Source organism: Erythrolamprus reginae, chromosome 2 (assembly GCF_031021105.1).
Source record: "Erythrolamprus reginae isolate rEryReg1 chromosome 2, rEryReg1.hap1, whole genome shotgun sequence".
Classification (NCBI taxonomy): Eukaryota; Metazoa; Chordata; class Lepidosauria; order Squamata; family Dipsadidae; genus Erythrolamprus; species Erythrolamprus reginae.
In genome coordinates, this window is record NC_091951.1 from 206,405,850 (window position 1) to 206,430,066 (window position 24,217).

General features: G+C 41.4%; 1 protein-coding gene across 2 annotated transcripts in view; it reads right to left on the reverse strand.

Moving 5' to 3' along the window:
- Window positions 1-301: 301 nt before the first annotated feature.
- The window catches only part of TYK2 (tyrosine kinase 2), a 56,329-nt gene continuing 32,413 nt past the window's right edge, over window positions 302-24,217 (reverse strand). For both annotated transcript variants that reach the window (XM_070741494.1, XM_070741495.1), the window contains exons 13-24: window positions 19,194-19,281; window positions 18,390-18,517; window positions 16,989-17,124; window positions 14,820-14,971; window positions 14,428-14,578; window positions 13,745-13,842; window positions 9,838-10,030; window positions 6,121-6,239; window positions 5,679-5,851; window positions 5,194-5,311; window positions 2,820-2,930; window positions 302-1,580 (exon numbers count right to left, since the gene is read on the reverse strand). In XM_070741494.1, the coding sequence (XP_070597595.1) occupies window positions 1,446-1,580; window positions 2,820-2,930; window positions 5,194-5,311; window positions 5,679-5,851; window positions 6,121-6,239; window positions 9,838-10,030; window positions 13,745-13,842; window positions 14,428-14,578; window positions 14,820-14,971; window positions 16,989-17,124; window positions 18,390-18,517; window positions 19,194-19,281 (1,602 nt within the window). In that variant the 3' untranslated portion in view covers window positions 302-1,445. The remainder of the gene's footprint in view (window positions 1,581-2,819; window positions 2,931-5,193; window positions 5,312-5,678; window positions 5,852-6,120; window positions 6,240-9,837; window positions 10,031-13,744; window positions 13,843-14,427; window positions 14,579-14,819; window positions 14,972-16,988; window positions 17,125-18,389; window positions 18,518-19,193; window positions 19,282-24,217) is intronic.

The window sequence follows — 24,217 nt, forward strand, 5'->3', positions numbered from 1 at the left end:
GTCCAACTCGCCGCATCACATGGCCACCATGTGACATTTTGCAACATTTTCCCCCTTTGTGGAGCTGGGTTGGGCGTGACCTGCATGTGATATATCTGACCTGTGGGCCGCCAGTTTGACACCCTGATTTAGAGCCTGCAGTTTCACTCCCAACAAATTCTGATACACATCAATGAAAGATGAACTTCATTTGAAAGATAATTTGGGGAGAACAATCTGAAGCTTCACAATGAAAATAATTGCTCCAATTACTTAGCAAGCAAAATGACAGTACAACAGGGAAGAGGAATCACAATTGTTCTGAGGTTATATGGCAGCTAGTTTTTCCCCAGGATCTGGGATTACCGGCTTAAGCCACCTTTATTTTGCTACATAAAATTTACATGTCAGAAGGTTTCAACTAATTAGTGACCAAAAGGCATTTCTTGTCCTGATTTTCAGCATTATTTAAGGCCTATAGTTTCTTTCCACCTCTCTTGAAATTCAAAGTTTTTGATTGGCAAACATCAGAGGATAGGTGGTAGTAAAGTTTTGGGACTGGTCATTTCAAACCAATAATGGTTTGAGAAATGATTTTCAGCCCAAGAAAAAAAAATTATATCATTTTTTAAAAAGATGACTTGTTAGAAAGTTCAAAGGGAAACATAGCAGCTGCAGCAAATTCCCATTAGTGGAAATTCTTGATTCATCCGTCTAGGAGACAGTAAGGATTGCTCTTTGGGAACAGAGATCTGTGGAAACAGACATGATCAGATATTTACTTCTCTAGCATTGAGTCAGCTATGGGTGCTTCTGACTTCACATAAGCAGATGAGTGACCCTTACCAAGTAGAGGGGCAAATAATGCTATGCTATGGGTGATAAAGAGATGTAAAAAGAGTGACTGAGGAATAAATGCCAGGTTAGAAAATTGTATTTCCTTTTAAAGATGCTGCAAAGAAAGATCAGATGCCTTTCATTCTGTTCGGTAAGCAGTTCTATATGACACAACAGGTTTTTCAAATAGCAAGTTAAAATATTGCATTCCATTTTTCAGGGTTCCTTGAATTACAGATTCATACTGTGCATCAGACCATCAGCTCAAGAGTCCATAAAATGCATTAGATGCCAACTTGTTTTCCTGTACCAGAACATCTCATAATAAGACTTTACAAATGACTTGCATTCCAGCTGGATGTAGCAAAGGACAAAGTTTCATAAGCAGCTTCTGCCTTTCAGCTAGACAAAGAAATTGAATGGGCTTTTCCTTATGCCCCATCACATTTGATAAATGCAAAAAAATCCAGACAATGCAGGGACATTGCGCAGAGCAAAAAAGATCAGAATCCAAGATCACTGTCACTTGGAAGCAACTTTCATGGCACTGTGGCTATCCAGACATGTAAGCACTAGGACACAGAGTGCAAATAAGACTTTGGTCTTTGGTACAAATCTCTTCATTCTCATCAGCACACATTAAAAACTGAAGGGGCCTGGGTCTTGTACTTTTCATGGAAGGCTTTGAGAATGGGCACTAGGGTTGTAAAGGCTGGGCGGAATGAAGCTTCAGATTCCCAGCAGCGTTTCATCAGACGATAAATCTGTGGGGAAAAGTACAGATTTAGAAAACAAAAAAGCACACATAATACGGAAAGAAGGAAAGGAAAGAAGGAAGGAAGGAAGGAAACAGAGGAAGAAAAAAGAGAGAATAGAAAAAGATAAGAAAGAAAGAAAGAAAGAAAGAAAGAAAGAAAGAAAGAAAGAAAGAAAGAAAGAGAAAGGTAGCTCAGCAAATTGTCCAAAACCCATGTGGCATTGGTCTACTGGTAAACCTAACCAGCTCCCCTCCCGTTAACTTGTTTTCTAGACTCACAATCTCTCACAGCTACACTGTTCTGCAATTTCTGGTCTAAAAACCACCACTGGGTAAATTAGTAATCACTGGGAGATATTAGATGTGTCTTAAACTTCCAAAACAGATTGTTCGCAGCATTAACTGCTCTGAATAAAAATACTATGCTTTCTAATCAGAGCTAATGTAGCTGTACCTATATATTTATACACAATTGTTTAAAGAAAATTGAGATATAATTAACACGAAGGCTTTAACCCTTAGGAATTATTTTAATTTATGTCAGGAAGCATCCTCAAATTACAGTAAACCATCTGAAAGAGTGGAAACATGTTCAGACATTGGCTAATATTATAAATTATTGGAAGATTTATCAGAATTATGCCCTATTATTTGTGAAGAAATATGAATATGAACACAGTGCAATACAATACAGTGCATTTACCTGGGATTAAGACCCACGGAATCAATGGGATTTCTAAGTATGTGGGCACATAATGGCATAGTAAGTGTTACTTGTGGAAACTAAAAAGATTGCAGCAGGGGTATTTCTAGAATACTCTTAACATGCTTCTAATGTATATTAACTCATCCTTTATCCATTTAAATATTAATCAACAATTCTGACTGCATATCTATCTATCAGACAAGAATTTGCATTACTTAATATTGGTTCTTTTGGCTATTTAAGCTTAGAACGGGAAGTGTCTTGAGAGTATTGTATTTTTCAGTACTCTTTTTGCTCCCAAAAAGAGGGTCAACAATTGGGTGCGTCCTATACACCGAATGCTGCATCAGACATACCCGGAGGTGGGTGGGAAGACGGATGGAGTTGGCTAAACGGCTGTAATAGCCAGAAAGGGTGGGAACAGATAGCTGATTGGTGGTATTCCAGGAAATTGATCCAACTGCCAATCAGAAAGGAAGATCCCCAGACTACAAGTTCTACAACAAAAAGGCAATCAAAGGCAAAGGAGAACAGACTCACCTCACAAGGGCAATCTTTTGGACTGGGCAGCCTTTCCCCTCTGTCCAAATGTTCAATAAGCCGCAGCACTGTCATCTGACCATGAGTCATTCCAATCATTTCAATAAATCTCTAAAGCAATATGAGAAAATCAGTCAGTGCTTTCATTAGGTAACATGAAGATGGCACATGCCAAAAGTTCCTTTCTTCAAAGAACTTCAATATCTTCGTAAATGACTTTGATGAAGGAATAGAAGGGGAACTCATAAAATTTTCAGATGACAGTAAGCTTTCAGGAATAGCCAAAACCCAGAAGAAAAACTCAGGATCCAAAGACATCTTTACAGATTTGAACAATGGGCTCTATCCAACAAAATGAAATTTAATGTGGAGAAAAGAAAGGTTTTATACCTGGGCAGGAAAACCCAAAAGTACAAGTACAGATTAGGCAAAAGCTGGTTCATAAACAGGTGAGAGGGACTTTGGAGTCCTAGTGGACAATCACTTAAAAACATGACCCAGCAATGTGTAGCAGCAGCCCAAAAAAAAGGTAATAAAATCCTTGGTTGTATAAACAGAGGTAGAGCATCAAAACCATGTGAAGTATTAGTACCACTCTATAAAACCTTAGTAATGCCACACCTGAATACTGCATCCTGTTTTGGTCACCACATTACAAATAAGATTTTGAGACTGGCAAAAGTACAAAGAAGAGCAACTAAGATGATTAAAGGTCTGGAGACTAACATATGGATAATGGTTACAGGATTTGCGTTTGGCTAGTCTAGAGAAAAGGACTAGGGATGACATGATAGCAGCATTCCAGTATTTGAGAGACTGCCACAAAGAGGAAAGGGTCAATTTATTTTCCAACGCACCCAGAGTGTTAGAGTTCCAAATAGCATCCAAAATTAAATCAAAGTCCAGGGCAAAGTATTCCTTAGAGAGACTTCCAATTTATTAATAGAGTCATGTTGGCACATCTGGGTGAAACCAGAATCTGAAGCTTTCCAGGTTTCACCACCCAGTTGAAAGTTCAAGTCCTTGCCCCCACACCCTCAAGCCCATCACACTGCCCAATCTTCTATTGCCATGCTGGCAGAGTCCACCCATCTCTTTCCATGCAGGTGCAGAGGTACAGAGACAAAGGATGACCTTGGCTTTCTAGAAAACAAATGTTATGGCTACATGCTAGCAACTTCATACAATCCCTCCTCCTAATTTCCCACAATAGAAAATGCATAATAGAGTAGCTTAAAATGTGACAGGCCTAAGATCCCAAATAAAATGGCTTTGGCCTGACACAAAGGGCAGGAAAGAAACAATGGATGGAAACTAATTAAGGAGAGAAACAACTTGGAATTAAGAAGAAACTTCCTAACAAGGACAATTAACCAGTGGAACAGCTTGCCTTCAGAAGTTGTGGGTGCATCATCACTGGAGGTTTTTAAGAAAAAAGTCTTAAACTAGAGAGTCAGTTATCTGAAATGGTTTCCTGCTTGAGCAAGTGGTTGGACTATAGAAGACCTCCAAGGTCCCTTCCAGCTCTATTCTGATTCAATTAAAGATAACTAAAAGCCCAGCTGTTGTGGCCTAGAAGTGGAGCTCTTGCCTCACAATCAGGTGTTTGTGAGTTTGATCCTAGGTAGAGGCAGATGTAGGATCTCCTTTTTGCGCAGGGGGTTGGGCTAGATGCCTGCAAGGTCCCTTCCAACTCTGTTATACTGTTAATCAACATCCTAGATAACAAAACTACAGTTAAAATAGCAAAGGTAGTCTTCTGTAGTATAGACATAGCAATAAGCACCTTTTGGGGGCCAGACTACATTTAGAATTTTGAATGCATATAGTGGGTGTATTAATAAAATGGCTACTGGAGCAACCTACCCAGGTACAAACATCCAATTACCAGAAACCTATTAGCTGTCAAAATATTATCTACAATTTGCACCCACAACATCTGGAGGCAAATTGTTCCACTGATTGTTCTAACCATCAGGAAATTTATCCTACATTCTAGGTTGCTTCTCCTCTTAGATATTGGAAAACTGATATCATATCACCTTAGTCCTTCTTTTTATTAAATTAAACATACCCAATTCCTACAATGATTCTTCATGGCTGCTATGGCTTGTTGCTGTAAATTTTAATAAATTTACATAATACTTAAAATAAAGTAAATTTTAATTTAAAAATTTTTTTAAAAAAAAATTGGATTTGTATGCCGCCCCTCTCCAAAGACTCGGGGCGGCTCACAACAATAATAAAACCAATATAATAGGGAAACAAATCTAATGTTAAAAGAAAAAATATATAAAACCCCAGCAATTAAAACTATACAACACATACATACCAAACATACATAAAAAATGTTATGAATATTAATTTTACTTACTTGTGGAGGGCTCTGACTTGAATCACACCGTGTCAACAGTTCATATAAAGTCACTCCAAAGGACCAGACATCAGAAGCATAATAGAATTTACATTCCTTGAGGCACTCCATAGCATACCTATGTAAATAATAATAAACAGCTGACAAACTACATTTTAATTAGAATGAAGTTCATCTAGCTCCTTTTAAATTATACAACAGTAGCCAAATGGCTTTGAAAATTGTCAAATAGAGTGTTTACAACTCATTTTTAATGTATTGTAAGACTGCAATTCTTCTTTTCCAAAGCATTCTTCTATATAAAAGCATGCAGTTTTCCCTCTCAGCAATTACACAGGAAGATACTCTTTTAAGGCTACTATCTTTTCTCTATGATTATTAAGATCTTACTTTCCACACGGTATAATGCCTGTATGAATGAATTATAATGCAGTCAGCTCTCTCAAGTATCAAAAATCTATAAAATAGTGCAGTTGGTTACATACCAGAAGACGGGGCTGTCTCCATCTTCAGAGACACGATAATATTCATGTCCTTCAGGAATGGCCTTGGCAAGACCAAAGTCTCCAATCTTAACTACATTCTCATTCTCTAGGAGCACATTTCTAGCTGCCAAGTCTCTGTGGATGTAGTGCAAGGAGTGGAGATAAGCCATTCCCTGCAGAGAAAATAGAGCCACCTTACATTCTTCAATCAGAGGCCAAAGCAATCAATAGATATATCTATACCCAAAGGCAGAGCTGGCAATCCTAAATTTCATGTATCATATTCCTTTTATAAAAATAAAATATTTTCCCAGCATTAAGGAACAATTATGTAAACAATTCTCTTCGTTTTGCTTTACCTATTGGAACTATGATCCAAGACAAAGGATTCCCTCAGTCAAGAACCACACAAAGGCTGTTTCCAATGCTGACAAGACTTTACCTCACAAATCTGTTGGGCAAAGAGGAGAATGTGGGCCAAGCTGACATTATGCTTTGGAAGATAATCCCTCAGACTTCCCAGTGGCACATATTCCATGATAAGCTGCACAATCGTTTCTCCTGGAATTGAAAAATGCAAGAAAAATTAGCTTTAAAAAAGTATCATCGCTTCCCCTAATTTATTTGGTCTTTAAAACTCCTGACTTAAACAAAGTGCACCTGCAGGGCCTGCAGACCACATTTGATTGTCAGTATCTTTTGGGTAGTTCATCAGGCCTACTTGCAATATAATACTCATTTCTCTCCGCCTCCCTGCTGATTCTGCATACTTTCTCTTGCCAATGTTAAGAGAATCTGTCTTGCTGCCAATGTAGCTGATACACTCCAGAGAATCTATAATAATTTGGCAGATTCAGTAATTGTCTTCCTGAGATACTTGCTTTCAAGATGATCTATTGGTACCTATTAATAGAGAAGAAGTACTGGAATAGACTGGTTGAAGGAGAAATTATAAGTGAGGGTCAGAAAAAAATGACTGAATAAATGGGCAGAAAGTTTAGTCTGCATCTTTAGTGGAAAGATTGTCCCAGCCACATGATGTAATGCAACCATGTGTGCAGCCTCCACTTCCTCAGTGTCCCCCGAGGAGGAGGGCTGTGTGGACAACTGTCGGTTCAGGAAGATTACGTGCAGTGGAGCAGAAACAGCAATTTTGGTCTCTCTGTATCTAATTCCTATAATGTTCTTGCGGATTTAAATGGTAAGGATGTTGCAGATATTAGCGAGGTCCCTCAGGCAGAGGATGAGGGGATGTTCCAAGGGGAAGTTGTTGTAAGTGAGGTGCATACTGTCACCAAACCATCAAGTGCAGTTAGTAGAAATAAAAAGAAGACACATTTTCTTGTGGGTAACTAGACTGTTAGAGGTGTTGATTTGGTACAGAGTAAGGATATGGTGAAGCTGATGAGGTGTCTCCCAGGAGCCACTGCCAGCAGGGACAGGAGGCAGATTACAAATATTGTCAAGGCTGTGAGTAAAGGTAATAACATTGATGTGGTGGTGCATCTTGTCACAAATGATTTGTCCCAGAGAAATGTTAATGTAGTAAAAAGTGATTTCCAATGTCTTAACGTGGAGCTGGGCAGAATAACTGATTCAGTGACTTTCTCAGAGGTGTTACCGGTTTGTGTTCAGGAAGATAAAACAATTTGTATCACAGAGTTTAATGTATGGTTAAGGCAGTGGTGTAAAGCTGAAGGTTTTGGCTATGTAAATCATGATGTCAGTAGGTGGTCTAATAGGGAGTTGTTTAAGAGGGATGGTTTGCATCCATCATACAGAGGTACCCAGGTGCTTGGTGAGGAGTTCAGAACTTTTTGGACAGGCCTTTAAACTAGGTAATGGGGACAGAGATGTAACTGATGTGGATGATTTCTGTCCCCGACCAATGAGGATAAACCAGTTTCTTGAAGTTTATGAAAAGGGAGCTGTAAATAAAATAGATGTAGTTGTTGATGATAAGGGGCAAACTAATAATGATAATAATGTTCCTCGGGTAATGTGCACAAATGCTCAAAGCTTGAGCAACAAGCTCTGTGAGTTAATGGCCATAATATCTAGAGATAATTTGGATCTGGTTGCCATAACTGAGACATGGTTTAAGGACTCTAATGAATGGGAAATATCCATACCAGGATATACATTGTATAGGAAGGATAGAGTAGAGAGAAGGGGAGGTGGAGTAGCCATTTATGTTAAGGAAAGTCTAAAAGCAACACTAATTCTGGATTTCAGAAAAACAAATTTTAATGCAATGGGGGAATATTTAAATAATGAATTAAAGGGGAGGGATAAAATGCCAGGAGCGAGCACCCAGTGGACTGTATTAAAAAAGGCCATCTTAAAAGCCACAGGACTGTATGTAAGGCAAATAACTAAAGGTAAAAGGAAGAAGAAACCACTATGGTTTAGCAATGATGTAAGGGCTATAGTCAATGAAAAAAAGTCTACCTATAGGAGGTATAAAGAGTCTGGAAGTATAGGTGACAGTATAGCTGAAATACAGCTCATATAAAATGAGACTGAAGGAGGTGAAACAGGTAATATATGGTGCTAAAGCCTCAAAAGAGGAAGAAATTGCCAAATCCATAAAGAAGGGGGATAAAACCTTCTTTAGATGTCTTAATAATAGGAAGAAGAAAAACTGCAGCATCACGAAGCTTAGTATGTACATTGATGGGAATAAGGAGGTTGCTGACCATTTCAATAGCTACTTCTGTTCAGTTTTCTCAAAAGACACCTTACAAAATAATACTATAGAGGGATATAGCATTGCTTCCAGCTGTAGGGATTCAGCTCCAGTGATCTTAGAGGCCGATGTCTTAGAAGAACTTGAACGATTAAAGATAAGATGGCATCCACCCCAGAGTTCTTAAAGAACTCAGATTTGTCATTGCTACCTCCCTGACTGATTTGTTTAACCAATCCCTGTTAACAGGAGATGTTCCTGAGGATTGCGGAATGGCCAGTGTTGTGCCTATCCACAAGAAGGGCAGTAGAGAAGAAGTTGGTAATTACAGGCCAGTTAGCTTGACATCAGTTGTAGTTAAAATGATGGAGATTCTACTCAAAAAGAGGATAAATCAGCACCTAAAAATCAATAGCTTATTGGACCCAAACCAGCATGGCTTTACTGAAGGCAAATCATGTCAGACTAATCTCATTGATTTATTTGACTATGTCAGAAAGGTGTTCGATGAAGGTGGTGCCATGGATATTGCCTATCTGGACTTCAGCAAAGCCTTTGATACGGTTCCACATAAAGAGCTGATAGATAAGTTAGTGAAGAAGGATTATGGGGTAGTGATTCACCCAAAATGGGTGAACAGTGTAGTCAGGTGGTAGGAAAAGTAAGTAGAACGCTTGGCTGCATAGCTAGAGGTATAACAAGCAGGAAGAGGGAGATTGTGATCCCACTATATAGAGCGCTGGTGAGACCACATTTGAAATACTGTGTTCAGTTCTGGAGACCTCACCTACAAAAAGATATTGACAAAATTGAATGGGTCCAAAGATGGGCTACAAGAATGGTGGAAGGTTTTAAGCATAAAACGTATCAGGAAAGACTTAATGAACTCAATCTGTATAGTCTGGAGGACAGAAGGGAAAGGGGGGACATGATCGAAACATTTAAATATGTCAAAGGGTTAAATAAGGTTCAGGTAGAAGTGTTTTTAATAGGAAGGTGAACACAAGAACAAGGGGGCACAATCTGAGGTTAGTTGGGTGAAAGATCAGAAGCAACGTGAGAAAATATTATTTTACTAAAAGAATAGAAGATCCTTGGAACAAACGTCCAGCAGACGTGGTAGATAAATTCACAGTAACTGAATTTAAACATGCCTGGGATAAACATATATCCATCCTAAGATAAAATACAGGAAATCGTATAAGGGCAAACTAGATGGACCATGAGGTCTTTTTCTGCCATCAATCTTCTATGTTTCTATGTTTCTATGAACAGGATATATCGTCTGCTCATATGGGAATGCAATCTAAAAGCGTTGCCCAATATCTAAGTTAAAATTATAGAAGCTATTTAAAAAATCATTCCGATGATGAAGCTAGGATACAAACTGGACTAGTTCCGTGGGGAGCATGCTTATACTAAGCTATCCATCATCTTGCTCCTGTAGAAGCTACTCAGCAGATTCCATACCTTGCTCACTGCAGCAGCCTTTGTATTTTACAATATTCTCATGGTAGAGTGTCTTCAAGATCTCAATCTCCTTTTTCCAACTAGTCAAGAGCTGTTGGTTGCAACCTGATTTCAATGATTTCACTGCTACCATCTCACCAGTACCATCATTGGCAGGATCATAACAATACAAGCTCACTTTACCAAAGTGGCCCTAATAGAATGAGAGGGAGAAAGAAACAGGGTAAGGATTTTGAATTTCAAAAGCCAAATGCCAAACTATATTTCTTTGGGAACATTTGTGGCAATTGTCAGGATGTACAGAACAATTTCAGAAGGAGAACTAATATCAATGCTATCAGAACAATCCCTTGCTACATACAAGCCAAGGAATATTTCACACAGTTGTTATGCTGTGAAAAGAAAACACAGATTTTGACAATCAAGTCTAAATAATACTTTTTTCTCCATTCCTGAAATGACTGAAGTTAATATTTATTTATGATCCTATTCCACAGCTCATGTAGCTGATACTTAAACAAAATAGGATCAATTAGCAAAGTAAGATCATTGTTTGAAATTGGCAAAACTATGGAGCAAATGTTGGATTTAAGCCAAAGGGAAAGAACATCTGAATGGATATACTGTATTGTACATGGCTTCTTTAAAATGAAAATATAGTTTCATATCTAACTCAAGACAGGCTGAATGATGATTTTGGAAATTACATTTTGGCGTGATAAGTCAAGTAATAACATTACATTTTTTAATTAACGAGTTTAAAAATAATAAAAGCCAGGATTTTGTAATAGGTTTATGAACTAAAGGTCTGCTTCATATCCAATGAAACTTTCATTGAGCCCCATAACATATAATCAGGAGTAAAACCTGATTTTAACAGATTAACTGTTGATGGGAGGTATCTATTATGCTTCAGAAAACAATAAAGCACAGGATGTATCATTGTGACAATGCAAATGGCACCAATTACATCTTTGTTTTATTAGTGTATAATGCACAAGTCAAAAAGAGGGGGGTGAAAATGTATTTACTGACCCATCACATCCTGGACACAAATTGTTTCAACTCCTACCCTCAAAACATCACTACAGAGCACTGCACACCAAGACAACTAGACACAAGAACAGTTTTTTCCTGAATGCCATCACTCTGCTATACAAATAATTTCCTCAACACTGTCAACTTTTTACTAAGTCTGTACTTCTAGTTCGACTAGTTTTGTTCTCATCATTCCTATCATCCTTTTCCTCCCACTTAGGACTGTATGACTGTAACTTGTTGCTTTTATCCTAAGATTTTTATTAATTTTGATTGTTTCTTCATTGCTTATTTGACCCCTGTGACAATCATTAAGTGTTGTACCACATGATTCTTGACAAATGTTTTTTTTATGTACACTGAGAGCATATGCACCAAAGACAAATTCTTTGTGTGTCCAATCACACTTGGCCAATAAAGAATTCTATTTTATTTTAATGTGAAGACCCAGACACTGGTGTAAGAATCCAGATTGTTGGGGAAAATTTACTGACTGTAAAGTCACTTAGAGAGGGCTGAAAAGCACTATGAAGTGGCATATAACTATTAAGTGCCATTGCTATCATTACATAAATGGGGAAAATTGATGCAAATAATATAATTTGGAGCATTCACAACTACATCCTTTGGTATACTATGGCATTATTTGCACACAAATTACAGTTTGACTAAGTGCATGCAAAGTTCATAGGCCTGAGATCTGTACAATTGAGTTTCATTGAACTGAACTAGACAAAAAAGTATTTAGCACCCAAGAAGACCAAATACAGTGATCTCTCGATTAGCGCGGGGGTTACGTTCCAAGACCTCCCGCGCTAACCGATTTCCGCGTTATACTGGATGCGGAAGTAAAAACCACCATCTGCGCATGTGCGCCATTTTTTCATGGCCGCACATGCGCAGATGGTGGAGTTTGCGTGTGGGCGGCAGGGAAGACCAAGGGAAGGTTCCTTCAGCCGCCCAACAGCTGATCTGCTCCGCAGCGCGGAAGCAGCGAGGATCCGAAGATGGGGTTTCCCCGTTGCCGCGCTGCGGAGCGGATCAGCTGTTGGGCGGCTGAAGGAACCTTCCCTTGGTCTTCCCGCCGCCCAGGCAAAGGGGAAACCCCTGGGCGGCGCTGGGGCCATGCGGAGCCGCTCATCTAGGGGGGCGTGGACCGGCAAGGTGCCCTCCGCTCTCTCTCTCTTTCTCTCCCTGTTACCGGTGTGGTATAAGAGAGAGAAAGAAAGAGAAAGGAGGGCGACTTGCCAGTCCACGCCCCCCTGGATGAGCGGCCCCGCATGGCCCCAGCGCCGGACTCCGTTGCCGAACGCCGAAACCGGAAGGGGCGAGGTGGGGGGGGGAGAACGGGAGGCTCAGCATTCCGTCAGTCGCAGCGCTGGCTGTCAACTTTTCTTTTTAGCACTGGGGAGGCAAGTCAGCTCCTGCCCAGTTTTAAAAAGAAAAGTTGACAGCCAGCGCTGCGGCTGACGGAATGCTGAGCCTCCCGTTCTCTCTCCGCCCCCTCGCCCCTTCGCCCCCCTGTGTTCCTAGGAGAAGTGCTGGTGAGGAGCAGAAGGTCTGTCTTGCCTCAATCCCCAGCACTTCTCCTAGGAACACAGGGAGGCGAAGGGGCGAGGGGGGGGAGAGAAAACGGGAGGCTCAGGAAGGGAGCTCGGGAAGGAGCCCACGGTCAGTCGGCTGCGGGCGGGAGGAAGGCGATTGTTCCGCTGCCGCCAGCATGGCCTGGCTGGCAGCGGAAGATGTAACGGAGCCCACGGGGGATTCGCCTTCCTCCCACCCGCAGCCGAGACTGATCGTGGGCTCCTTCGCAACCTCGGAGAGCTTCCAGGGCATGAAAGCTCACGAAAACCAGGAAGCTCTCCGAGGTTGCGAAGGAGCCCACGATCAGTCGGCTGCGGGCGGGAGGAAAGCGAATGCCACGGGGCTGGGCTCGGCTCCCCCCCTTACCAGCCCCGCCGCGGAAGGCTCCATTCTGTTCCCTGCCGGCCCGATTGAGCGGCCGGCGCCCCCTCCTCGGTGTCCCCGGCACCCAGCGTCCCCACGCCGCCTCCACCTCCCGGTAATGCGCCCGACCTCTGCCTCTCTCTTTCTCTCTCATATACCACGCCGGCAACAGGGAGAGAAAGAGAGAGAGAACTAGCGTGGACTTATTTTTTATTTTTTAATATTTTATTTTAATATTTTATTTTTTTAATTAATATTTTTTGAAAAACCGCGTTGCAGCGTTTCGCGCTAATCGAGACCGTGCTAATCGAGGGATCACTGTAATGTCTTTCTAGACTGTGTTTGTTTCTAAAGATGATGATCACTAATGGTAACATCAGTGTTACAGATTGTATCTCTTTTGACTGATATGATGAGAATATTTAGGACCTCACACTCTATCCTGTAGTAGACTGTATCTGCCAATGAAATAAAGAAAAAGATGGAGCTAAAATGCCTTATCAACAGTTCCACATTGGGTTTTAATATGGGATGGGACCTGAAATAAAAGAACCCTAAATACGTACATTTGTAAATGTAATAGCATTATTCTTAATATTACACTGAATTAATATTACACTGAAGGATGCAAATGCAGTCCAATGCACACGGATACAGTTCTAGCTAAAACTGAGCATAATTCCACCTCCCTGTTATATATTTGCTGAATATATCTTTTTTTTATTGCTTCTTAAAAGATAGGAAACTATATTTGCTTCTTAAAATGAAGGTATACAATACATTTGATCCTCAATATACAGATAGAAAAAGTTAATTGCAGGAACAGATTTGAAAAATCACAAGAGGAATTAATTGTTTCAGCTCTTACTTTTAAAGAATGGAGGAAGAAAGTAAGCTGTTATTCTTAATAAAGGCAATTTACCTCACCCAGATCTCGAATCTTTTTCAGGTAGCGCTTTTGAAAGACAGTGGGATCTGATATATGGAACGCAGGATTCACAGAACTAATGTCAAGAGGATCTGGAAAAGAAGAAGAAAGATATAGCGGATATACCATGGCTAGACAGGAAGAAACTGACAAAGCACTTTCAGGAAGCTTACAACATACAGATCAGAAGAAGCTTTTATTGAAGGTTAGTACTGTACTGACTAAGTGCTCATAACTTTCCATTCTCTCTTTGAGTCAAACCAATTTGGTTAAATCATTTAGTCTAAATTGACTAAATTATTGTACAATCTCTTTCTTCTAGTTTTTATTGTTAGGGTTAAAATTTAGTTTTTCTCTCACTGGTATTGCAATTTAAGCAGTTGTAATCGGGCCACAAATTGAGTCTCTGCTTATCCTCATAGCATCTTAATTGAGCCTGCTTTACAGTTGTCCTCTTGTATCCACAAAAGGGAGTGAGAGAATACATTTATGTTACACAAGACAGCTCTCATTTTGCAACCATTGGAGCACCTACCCACCATGCTGTCAGTATTAAGTGACACTTTTGTCATTTTGTTTAAATGAACAAAGAAATGATGGTTGTATACTGTTTCTCCTAATACACCAAACAATGGCTAACTAAATGCTGTTATCCAAGAGTTATTTGGGATTTTTACTGTGTGGCTGTAGTTGAGTGAGGTCTCGTAAGATAGTCCGGAAAGAGGGTCGCTCTCCAGGAGCATAGTTCAGGCACTGGCTGATTAGGGTAGCTAGTTCTTTGAAGGATGGCTCTGGAAGATGATGCTTTTTCTCATAAAAACGTTCTTTCTGCAGAAAAAAATAGACGCCTATGATTGATATTGCCAAATGAAATTAGATTATAATACAGTTATGCATTTATAAACAAATACTAATATTACTATAAACTAATAAAAAAGCAGCCCAATATTCCTATGGAAAAAGTTTTCAGTTATGTTATTATTCTCAAAGTAGAACTACATCTATCCTTTTCTATAAGAAACTAACCCTAAAGTCTGCAGCAATATAACGAAAAAGGGAAAGACACTACCTCAGAAGGAGTGCGTTCTTTTAGTGGCACATCTGCATCAAAACATATTTCCAGCAGTGTGGTCCCAAAACTCCATTTATCAGCTGCTGTGCTAAGGTTGTTTACATCTTTGATACACTCTGGAGCAATCCACGGAATCCGGTCCACCCTTTCTTTACAAACAGAGAAAGAAATCCAACATTAGGACAGAGAACAGAAATTATGCAAAATCTAGTACACAGATTGATTACAGTCAAGATAAGAAAGCTATATTAAATATTTACTCAGACAGTGGCATGCAGGCTATCATGTAATATGCAATGAGAGCATGACATCTAGAGATCTTAGAATTCTTTCCCTTAAAATTGTGGGCATAACAACTGTTTGAACCTCATTTTCTACACGTATAGTCTCCTTTAAACAAACCAGCAAACAAATGTATGCCTTCTTAAATAATCCACACTACTTTGAAATATGGAAATATTGATTTGCTAGCAAGGGTTGGGATCTGCTGAATTATTTCACCAGCAGGAAAAATAACTTTGCCCTCATAAAACTTTATACCAGTCCAAAGGCCACTCTTAATGTTTTAGGAAGACTTGAAGGCTATAGAATAAATGGAGTCACATGATCACATCATATATTAGGGTGGTGCAGAAACTAAGTTTCTGATATGGAGTTTGGTAATTTTCTTTGTTTTTTAATTATTATATATTTTAGGGCTTTAACTGTGATTTTTATCTATTCCCCACATCAAAATGATAGGAAAGTCTCTCATTAATTCTCATCAGTGCTGACCACAGATAATTTTAAGGGCCACAAAAATGGAATTCAGACATTGCCACCTCTGCTTTACAACATTGGCTGACTTGACTTGGGCAATAAAGGGAGAGGGCCTTCTTGCCAAAGTAGGATTTACACTTTTATTTTCCAAGGTAATGAATGTCAGTTTCAGCAGCCCATCTGAGAAAAATGTTCTTCCTAAGAAAAATAATTTAATGCTTACAGAAACTAGTATGGTAGGAAGAAGCCCAAGTTAGACAACATTTTAAAAAAGTATAATCTAAAATGAATGGGAGGTTGTGTTAAAAATGTTCCTGAAAGTCTTTTCAGGAACTGTGAGAACATCAGCAGAGACTTTTCTAACGTTCATTCTGCCTTTGCAGAAGATTGGGAATGCAGCATAATATCCCTTTGGAGTCAACTTTGCTTCTGATAGAATAAGGCATGCACTATCACTACAAATGCAAGACCATCTGTTAAAAATCCTTCATGCAAGAAGGTCCAAATACATTCAAGCACTTATATCACACAATAGGATATGAAAACATTTATACTGATTGATTTGATATGCTTTCACTGAATCCTCCTATTCAAGTCTACTAATATAATATATAAGGGACGCAGTAGTTCAGTGGCTAAGATACTAAACTTGTCAATCAGAAAGGTCGGCAGTTTGGCAGTTCAAATCCCTAGTGTCACGTAGTAGAATGAGTTCCCGTTACTTCTCCCAGTTTCTGCCAACCTAGCAGTTTGAAAGCACATTAAAAAATGCAAGTAGAAAACTAGGGACCACCTTTGGTGGGAAGGTGACAGTGTTTCACTCATCTTCAGTATTTAGTCATGCCAGCCACATGACTTCAGCTTTGAAACGGAGGTGAGCACTGTCCCCTAAAGTCTGGAATGACTAATTTAATTTAATTTATTAAATTTATAAGCCGCCCAACTCCTGCCGGACTCTGGGCAGCAAAGAACAAGTAAAAACAATGTAAAAACAATTTAAAACCCTTAAGATAAAAGCATTCATTACTTCTGGGGTGGAGTGGTATGGTATTACTCAACAGCCTCAGGCCTGCCAGCAGAGCCAGGTCTTCATGGCTTTCTGGAAGGCCAGGAGGCTGGAGCTGGTACAGGGGTAGCTGGTTCCAGAGAGCCAGCGCCACCACAGAGAAGACCCTCCCATGTGGTCCCACCAGTTGGCATTGTTTGGCCGATGGAGGAAGGCCAACCCTGTGGACCCTAATCGGTCACTGGGAAGTATGAGGCAGAAGATGGTCCTGTAAGTAGACTAGCACATATGTGCAAGGGGAACCTTTACCTTTAATATATTCAGCTTGATCACCTCTATCTATCTTGAATGATCTTTACAAACATAAAGAGGAAACTACTTTCCAAATATTAATGGTTTACCTTCTTGGGAAAGCACAGTGAAGCTGACTCCTGGGTCACTGAGCTTAATGAAGGGCAGCAGGCCATCTTCCAAACCTTTCCTGGCCAACAGGATGTTTTTGGCACATACATTGCCATGCACTAGGTTTTTATCTTCCTACATAAACAAATACAACGATTGATTGTGACATACTACATACTGTGTCAGGAAAAATATATTCATTGTTCCTTAACCAAAAATCCCTGTAAACACAACTTGTTATACATTGTATTTATAAAACACCTAACTCATTAAGACTATGAGCCAAATATAACTTAAATGCAATGTTCACAATAAAATAACAGGGTGGAAGACACTAACACACTTATAAAATCCACCACCCACCTCAAGGGCGCAAATTGTTTACTACCTGAGACAGGATCCAGGCTTCAAGGATTGTTTAAAAGGTAGGAGGGTTGGATTAAATTGAACTCCTGGGATAGTACTACAGTGAGCCCTCATTTTTTGCTGGGGATGCGTTCCAAGACCACCCGTAAAAAACGAATTTCCGTGAAGTAGAGGAAAGATATTTTTTTATGTATTTAACGAGTATTTGTACTTTTAAAACCCACCCTTTGCATGAAACAGTCATTCTATAATGTTTCTCAGCTGGAACTACATGTGCTATCCTACCAGTTTCTTTAATAGAGTACAGTAGTACTGTAGAAGAATTTTATGAATTTTTAATGGATCTAAAATTTTTAATGGATTTAAGCCCCCTTTGAAAACCCGTGAAGTAGCAAATCCACGAAAGATGAACCGTGAAGTAGCGAGGGATTACTGTATTCCAAAGAGCAGGTATTATAACAGAGAATATGTGGCACGTGAGTTCCATTTATCTGAAGAGCATCTACTCTATCAGATCTTACTAGATGGACAAATCAACGGGTCCCAAAATATTTATACCCTGAAGCTCAGGGCCTATTTACCAGCTATTTCTCTTCTCTAGGAGTATAACTTGCCCTACAGATGTTGTTTCTTTGTTTCTTCAAGATGAGAATCACAGGAAATCGTACTGCAATTCCGTCCATCAAGATGATGCTTTGAAATCGAAACATATGGATGGGTGTTTGTATTTATGCAAAGTGTTTGTCTGCAACCTTTAAAGCAGTTGTGCCTTTTCTTGGACTCATTGGGGTATAAAGTACCTTTTCAGAATCTAATCCAAAATAACTTTATAACCCATCTGATCAATATCCATACTAAATTACAATACCAAAGAATTCAAAGTCAAGGGCTGGTAATTAAAAGTTTGTATAAGAAAAAGACTCCTGCAATTCTGCCATTTGAGTCATAAAAACTGAAAATGGAGATCAGCAAAAAATGACATCCAAACTTTTCAAGAAGACCCACCCAATGCAAATCCCCACCAACAGACTTACAAGGTAACTGAGGGCACTAGCTAATTGTGTTGCAATAGTGAATTTCCAGCCTACTGTTATCCGTCCTTTGTTATTACGCAAAAAGACGTCCAGGGGCCCATGCTCAATGAATTCTTCCACCATTATATCTGAAAAAGCAAACCAGAAGTAGGGATGAAAAATATGAAGCAAACAAATGGATTAGCATTCTTGCTCTATAGCAACAGCTGCTAATATTGGCTACAAAATATGAGCAGAGATAAAAATTGACTATTTTCATATATTTAAAATACTGTAGATCTAAGACAGGAGTGCATACACTCAGGGCCATATGCACCTGAAACTTCTTTTTTGCGGTTTCTAGACCCACTATCTCTCATCATTTTGAATCAAATCATTTGTGTAAGATCTATAAATTGTTTAAAATTAAGAACTTCCTATGTGAAAAAGGGAGTAAAATCAATCCCACTCATTTAGCACAATAGTCCAATTCCCAATGGCTTCTGAATATTGCAGAAATATTAAGTGCACTTCTTGGCTATCAAAAACTATCCTAATATAATTTAAAACAGACGCAGAAGAAAAATGACCTATTGGTTAGAAATTAGTTAGAAACCTTGTCAAAATACAGTTGGGTATGGGTTTAACACTTTTTGCTAGACACAAAAAGAGATAAAACAGTACTAAGCAAGTAAGAATCAAAAGTGATGCAAAGATACAACTTGGAGTTTGTGGGGTAGTTGAGGAAACAGAAGAAATATACAGTATTTGAAAGAAGCAAACTACACATGCACAAAACTTTCAAAATATATAATTAATACTCACTCTCTGAACCCCATACACAAACCCCATGAACAAAGGCTAAGTGGATATGGGACACCTGGCTCATCAGACTGGCTGTTTCAAAGAATGCCTGCAGAGAAGAAAGGGAAGGCATCACATCCAGACCACTGGCCAAGGATTACAGATTAATAGAGTTGGAAGGGATCCTGCAGATCATCTAGTCCAACCCCCTGCTCAAGCAGAAGACCCTACATCTGCCCCTACCTTCCTAGGATAAAACTCACAACCTCCTGATTGTGAGGCAAGAGCTCCACCTCTAGGAACATAGCAGGAACAGTCTAATCCGTCCATGTGCTCCTAAATTACCAATTAGGAAGTGAAAGATCTATTTCACAGACAGAAGCCTGGAAAACCAGGCCCAGACAAGATAACTCATTCTTGCTTAAAAGTCTGTGCTGACCAATTGGCCCCCATCTTCACCCAAATCTTCAACAAATCACTAGAGTTGTGCTATGTTCCTTCCTGCTTCAAATGCTCTACTATCACCCCAGTGCCGAAAAAGCCCTCCATCAAGGAACTGAATGACTACAGACCAGTTGCTCTAACATCTGTAGTTATCAAAACCTTTGAAAGGCTAGTGATATTCCACTTGAAAACCATCACAGATCCACTGTTAGACCCCCTGCAATTTGCATACCGAGCAAATAGATTGACAGATGATGCTGTTAATATGGCTCTACACTACATCCTGCAACATCTTGAATCTCCAATGACTTACGCTAGGGTCCTCTTTGTAGACTTCAGTTCAGCATTCAACACCATCATACCGGACATTGTCTAAACCAAACTAAATCAGCTAGCGGTATCTGAACACATTTGTAAGTGGACCACAAGCTTCCTAACAGATAGGAAGCAGCAGGTGAAGCTAGTAAAAATCACATCACATACATATACAATAAGCACAGGGGCACCACAAGGCTGTGTACTCTCACCATTTCTCTTCTCTCTATATACCAATGAGTGCATCTCAAACAAGCCATCTGTTAAATAGGCGTTGATTGCTTACCTGAACGCCTCTTCTCGTACGATGAGCGGGTACAGCAGTCACGTGGGTTGCTCACTGTCCAATCCGATGGGACTGAGCCTAGTCTTTTAAAAGCCTGCTGGATCCGCCCCTTCCCCAGAATTCGCGAATCCGTAGACTTAGGCTCAGATGTGAAGGCTCAATAATGTTCAGCTCTCATGATTAGAAGGAAAAACAGGTTAAAGGTATAGTCATAGAAAGACAACATATAAGGGAGGGAAGTGACTGCTGTACCCGCTCATCGTACGAGAAGAGGCGTTCAGGTAAGCAATCAACGCCTATTCTCCGTACTAAAAGAGCAGGTCCAGCAGTCACGTGGGACATACCCAATAGATAAGTCCCTAGGGTGGGATTAGTTCGCTATCGTGAGAGATAACGGATTGGAGTACCCTTCTGCTGAAGGCAGCGTCCGCTGAAGCGTAAGAATCAATTTTGTACTGCCTTATGAAGGAGTTTGGCAAGGCCCAAGTGGCTGCTTTGCAGACTTCTTCCAATGGGGCCTGAGTCGCCCATGCGGCAGATGTGGCAGCACTTCTGGTGGAATGCGCTGTAATATTCCTTGGAATGGAGAGGGAAGCTGACTCATAGGCCTTTGAGATGGTCCCTCTAATCCAACGGCCTATTACTGTTGAGGACACTTTGGATCCCATGGAACTGGGATGATAGGCCACAAAGAGTGCTTCAGACCCTCGAATGGGTCTTGTGCGTTGGATGTATATTCTCAGCGCTCTGGTGAGATCCAGAGTGTGCCATCTGACTGCAAGGTGATGGTTCTGTTTAAGACAGAAGGAAGGTAAGACAATATCCTGGGATCTGTGGAACATGGAGCTGACCTTGGGTAGAAAAGTGGGGTCCAAGCGCAGGACCACTTTGTCCGGATGGAACTGGCAGAGGTCCTGTCTGATTGAAAGAGCTGCCAACTCAGATATGCGTCGGGCGGATGTAATCGCCACCAGGAATGCTACCTTAAAGGATAGATACCTGAAGGACGCTGATCTCAGGGGTTCATATGGTGTCTGAGTAAGGGAATGGAGAACCCGTGGTAAGTCCCAGGAAGGATATCTGTGGACCTTAGAAGGTCTGAGGTTGGAAATTCCTCTGAGAAATTCTTGAATTTCCGGGAAGGAACGGAGTGGTTGCCTGCGAGGCCCTGCCAAGACGGAAGAAATAGCTGCCAGGTGGCGACGGATGGTGCTGGCTGAAAGGCCTTGATGAAACCCTTTCATGAGGAAGGCTGGGATGGGAAGGCACAGGGGAGATAAATCCTCTTGTGAGCACCATTGGTGGAATTTGGACCAGGTATGGTCGTAAATCCTGTTGGTAGACCCCCTTCTGGCCTTTAGGATGATTTCCACTGTGTCCGGGTCGTACCCTCGCAGGTCTAGATCGCGCCGGATAATAGCCAGGCGGTGAGGTGGAACCACTCCGGATCTGGATGAAGCGAGGCACCTTGCTGCAACATATCCTCCGAAACGGGAAGTCGCCAGGGGTCCTGGACGGACAGATGTTGGAGGTCCGCGAACCAGGGCCGGCGGGGCCAGTGAGGGGCTATTAGGATTATCCGGGCCTTCTCTAGAATGATTTTGTGGATCACGTCTGGGAGAATTGGAATTGGAGGGAAGGCGTACAGTAGACCTGGAGGCCAAGGAATCCTGAGAGCATTGGTCGCCTCTGCACCTGGGGATGGAAACCTGCAGATGAATCGAGGGAGCTGAGCGTTGGCCTCGGTCGCAAACAGGTCTAGCAATGGGTGACCGAACCTGAGGCATATTTGCTGGAACAATGCCGGATGGAGGCTCCACTCTCCTGGATCTAGAGTCGATCGTGAGAGCCAGTCCGCTTGGACGTTGAGGACTCCCGATATGTGGTCGGCCAGTAGCGACTGGAGATGTCTCTCCGCCCAAAGACCTAATTTCAGGGCCTCCCTCATGAGGGCCCTGGACCTGGTGCCTCCTTGTCTGCAAATATGACTTTTTGTGGCTATGTTGTCCGTAAGGATCATGCTGGTTGATGATGTGAGGTTTGAAATGTTTGAGGGCCAGAGAAACAGCTCTCAATTCTAGCCAATTGATGGGCCTGGAAGCTTCCTCCGCTGACCACATGCCTTGGGCTATTAGGCCTTGGGCATGGGCTCCCGAGCCCGATAGGCTGGCATCTGTGGTGACAACAAACTGGTCCGGACACCTGAAGGGGGATCCCTTGTCCAGGGCTGGAGAAGTCCACCACATGAGGGATCTGAGGACTGAGGATGGAACAGAGATGCGACGAGTCGAGTTGCTGTTCCCCGATCTCTGGAATGGTAACAGAAGCCATTGCAACTCCCTGGCATGAAGACGGGCCCAGGGAACAATACCAATGCATGACACCATCTTTCCCAGTAGAGAAGACAGGGTGACGATGGAGGTTCTTTTTTGAGATTGAATGTGGGAAATAAGCTCCAATATGCTCTGTTTTCTCTCAGAAGAGAGGAAGACCTGGGAAATTTCTGAGTTAATGATGGTTCCCAGATGTAAAATGGAGGTAGATGGCCGGAGCTGGCTCTTACTGAAATTGATTGAAAAGCCATGGTTCTGTAGAACAGACATGGTTAAAGAGAGATCTGCAGCTACGCCCTCTTTAGAATTTCCATGAATTAAAATGTCATCTAAATAACATAAGATATGAATGGGCGTGGCACGGATATGGGCCGCCAGGGTTCCCAAGAGCTTGGTAAAAACTCTAGGAGCCGAGGAGAGCCCGAAGGGCATAGCCTTATACTGGTAGTGCCTGCCCTGGAAGGCGAAACGTAGAAATTTTCTATGAGTTTTGGCAATGGGAATGTGGAGGTAGGCTTCCATAAGATCCAATGAGACCATAAAGTCCCCAGGATGAAGGGCGGCTAAGATGGACGACAAGGAATGCATCTTAAATTTCCTATATTTAATAAATTGGTTCAGATTTTTGAGGTCCAAAATGGCTCTCCAACCTCCAGAGGTCTTAGGGACCATAAAGAGGATAGAGTAGAAGCCCAGACCTCTCTGGGAAGAGGGGACAGGTTGAATGGCTTTGATAGACAACAAATGAGAAATAGCTTCCTCCATTCGGATACGAGATGGGGAAGAACTGGGAGAGGGACAAGAAATAAAACATTTAGGGGGAGAAGAAATAAACTCTAAACGGAGACCCCTTTCTATAGTATCAATAACCCAGGGGTCCTTACAAGAGCGGCGCCATCTGGTGGAGAACCAAGTCAGGCGTCTGCCTATGGGAAAAGAAGGTAACTCACCATCTGGGTTTTTTGGAAGCCCTGGTCGAGGAGGATCCTCTTTGGTAGCGGGATCCTCTACCTCTGGTGTTCCTAGTTTGGGATCGAAAGCGAGGGGAATACTGACCTGGATTTCTTTGAAAGGCGAACCCCTGATCCTGTTGACGACTTGGGCGTCGAAAAGGCTGAGTTTTGGTGGCCTTCTTGGTGGTAGGCCCTAAAACCTTCTTCTTGTCCGTGGTCTCTGTAAGGAGAGAATCCAGAAGGTCTCCGAATAGGAGATCGCGTTTCAATGGACCCATGGCCAGTTGCCACTTTTGTCTTACTCCCGCCTGCCAAGGGCGAAGCCATAAGAGTCTCCTGGCCGTTGTTGAGGCCGCTACTGACCTGGCTGCAAATCTGGAAGATTGCAGTGTAGCATCTGCTACATATTGGGCTGCTGCGAAGATCTTATTGAAATCCTGTTGGCCTCGTAGATCATCAGGAGGCATATGTTGTTGGAGCTGAGGAAGCCACAAGAGCATAGCTCTGGAAAAGAAGGATGCTGCTGCAGCACTCTTAATGGCCCAGGTGTCTGCGAAGAAACATCTCTTGAGCATTTGCTCCAGACGCTTGTCTTCTGGACGGAGAACCTCCTCTGCTTCACCAGGCATGGCTGCTGCAGAGTGGAGGGTCTTGACCGGTTCATCAGGTTTTGGGCAGGCAAGGAGCTCTTCATACGAAGGGGAGAGCTTGTAT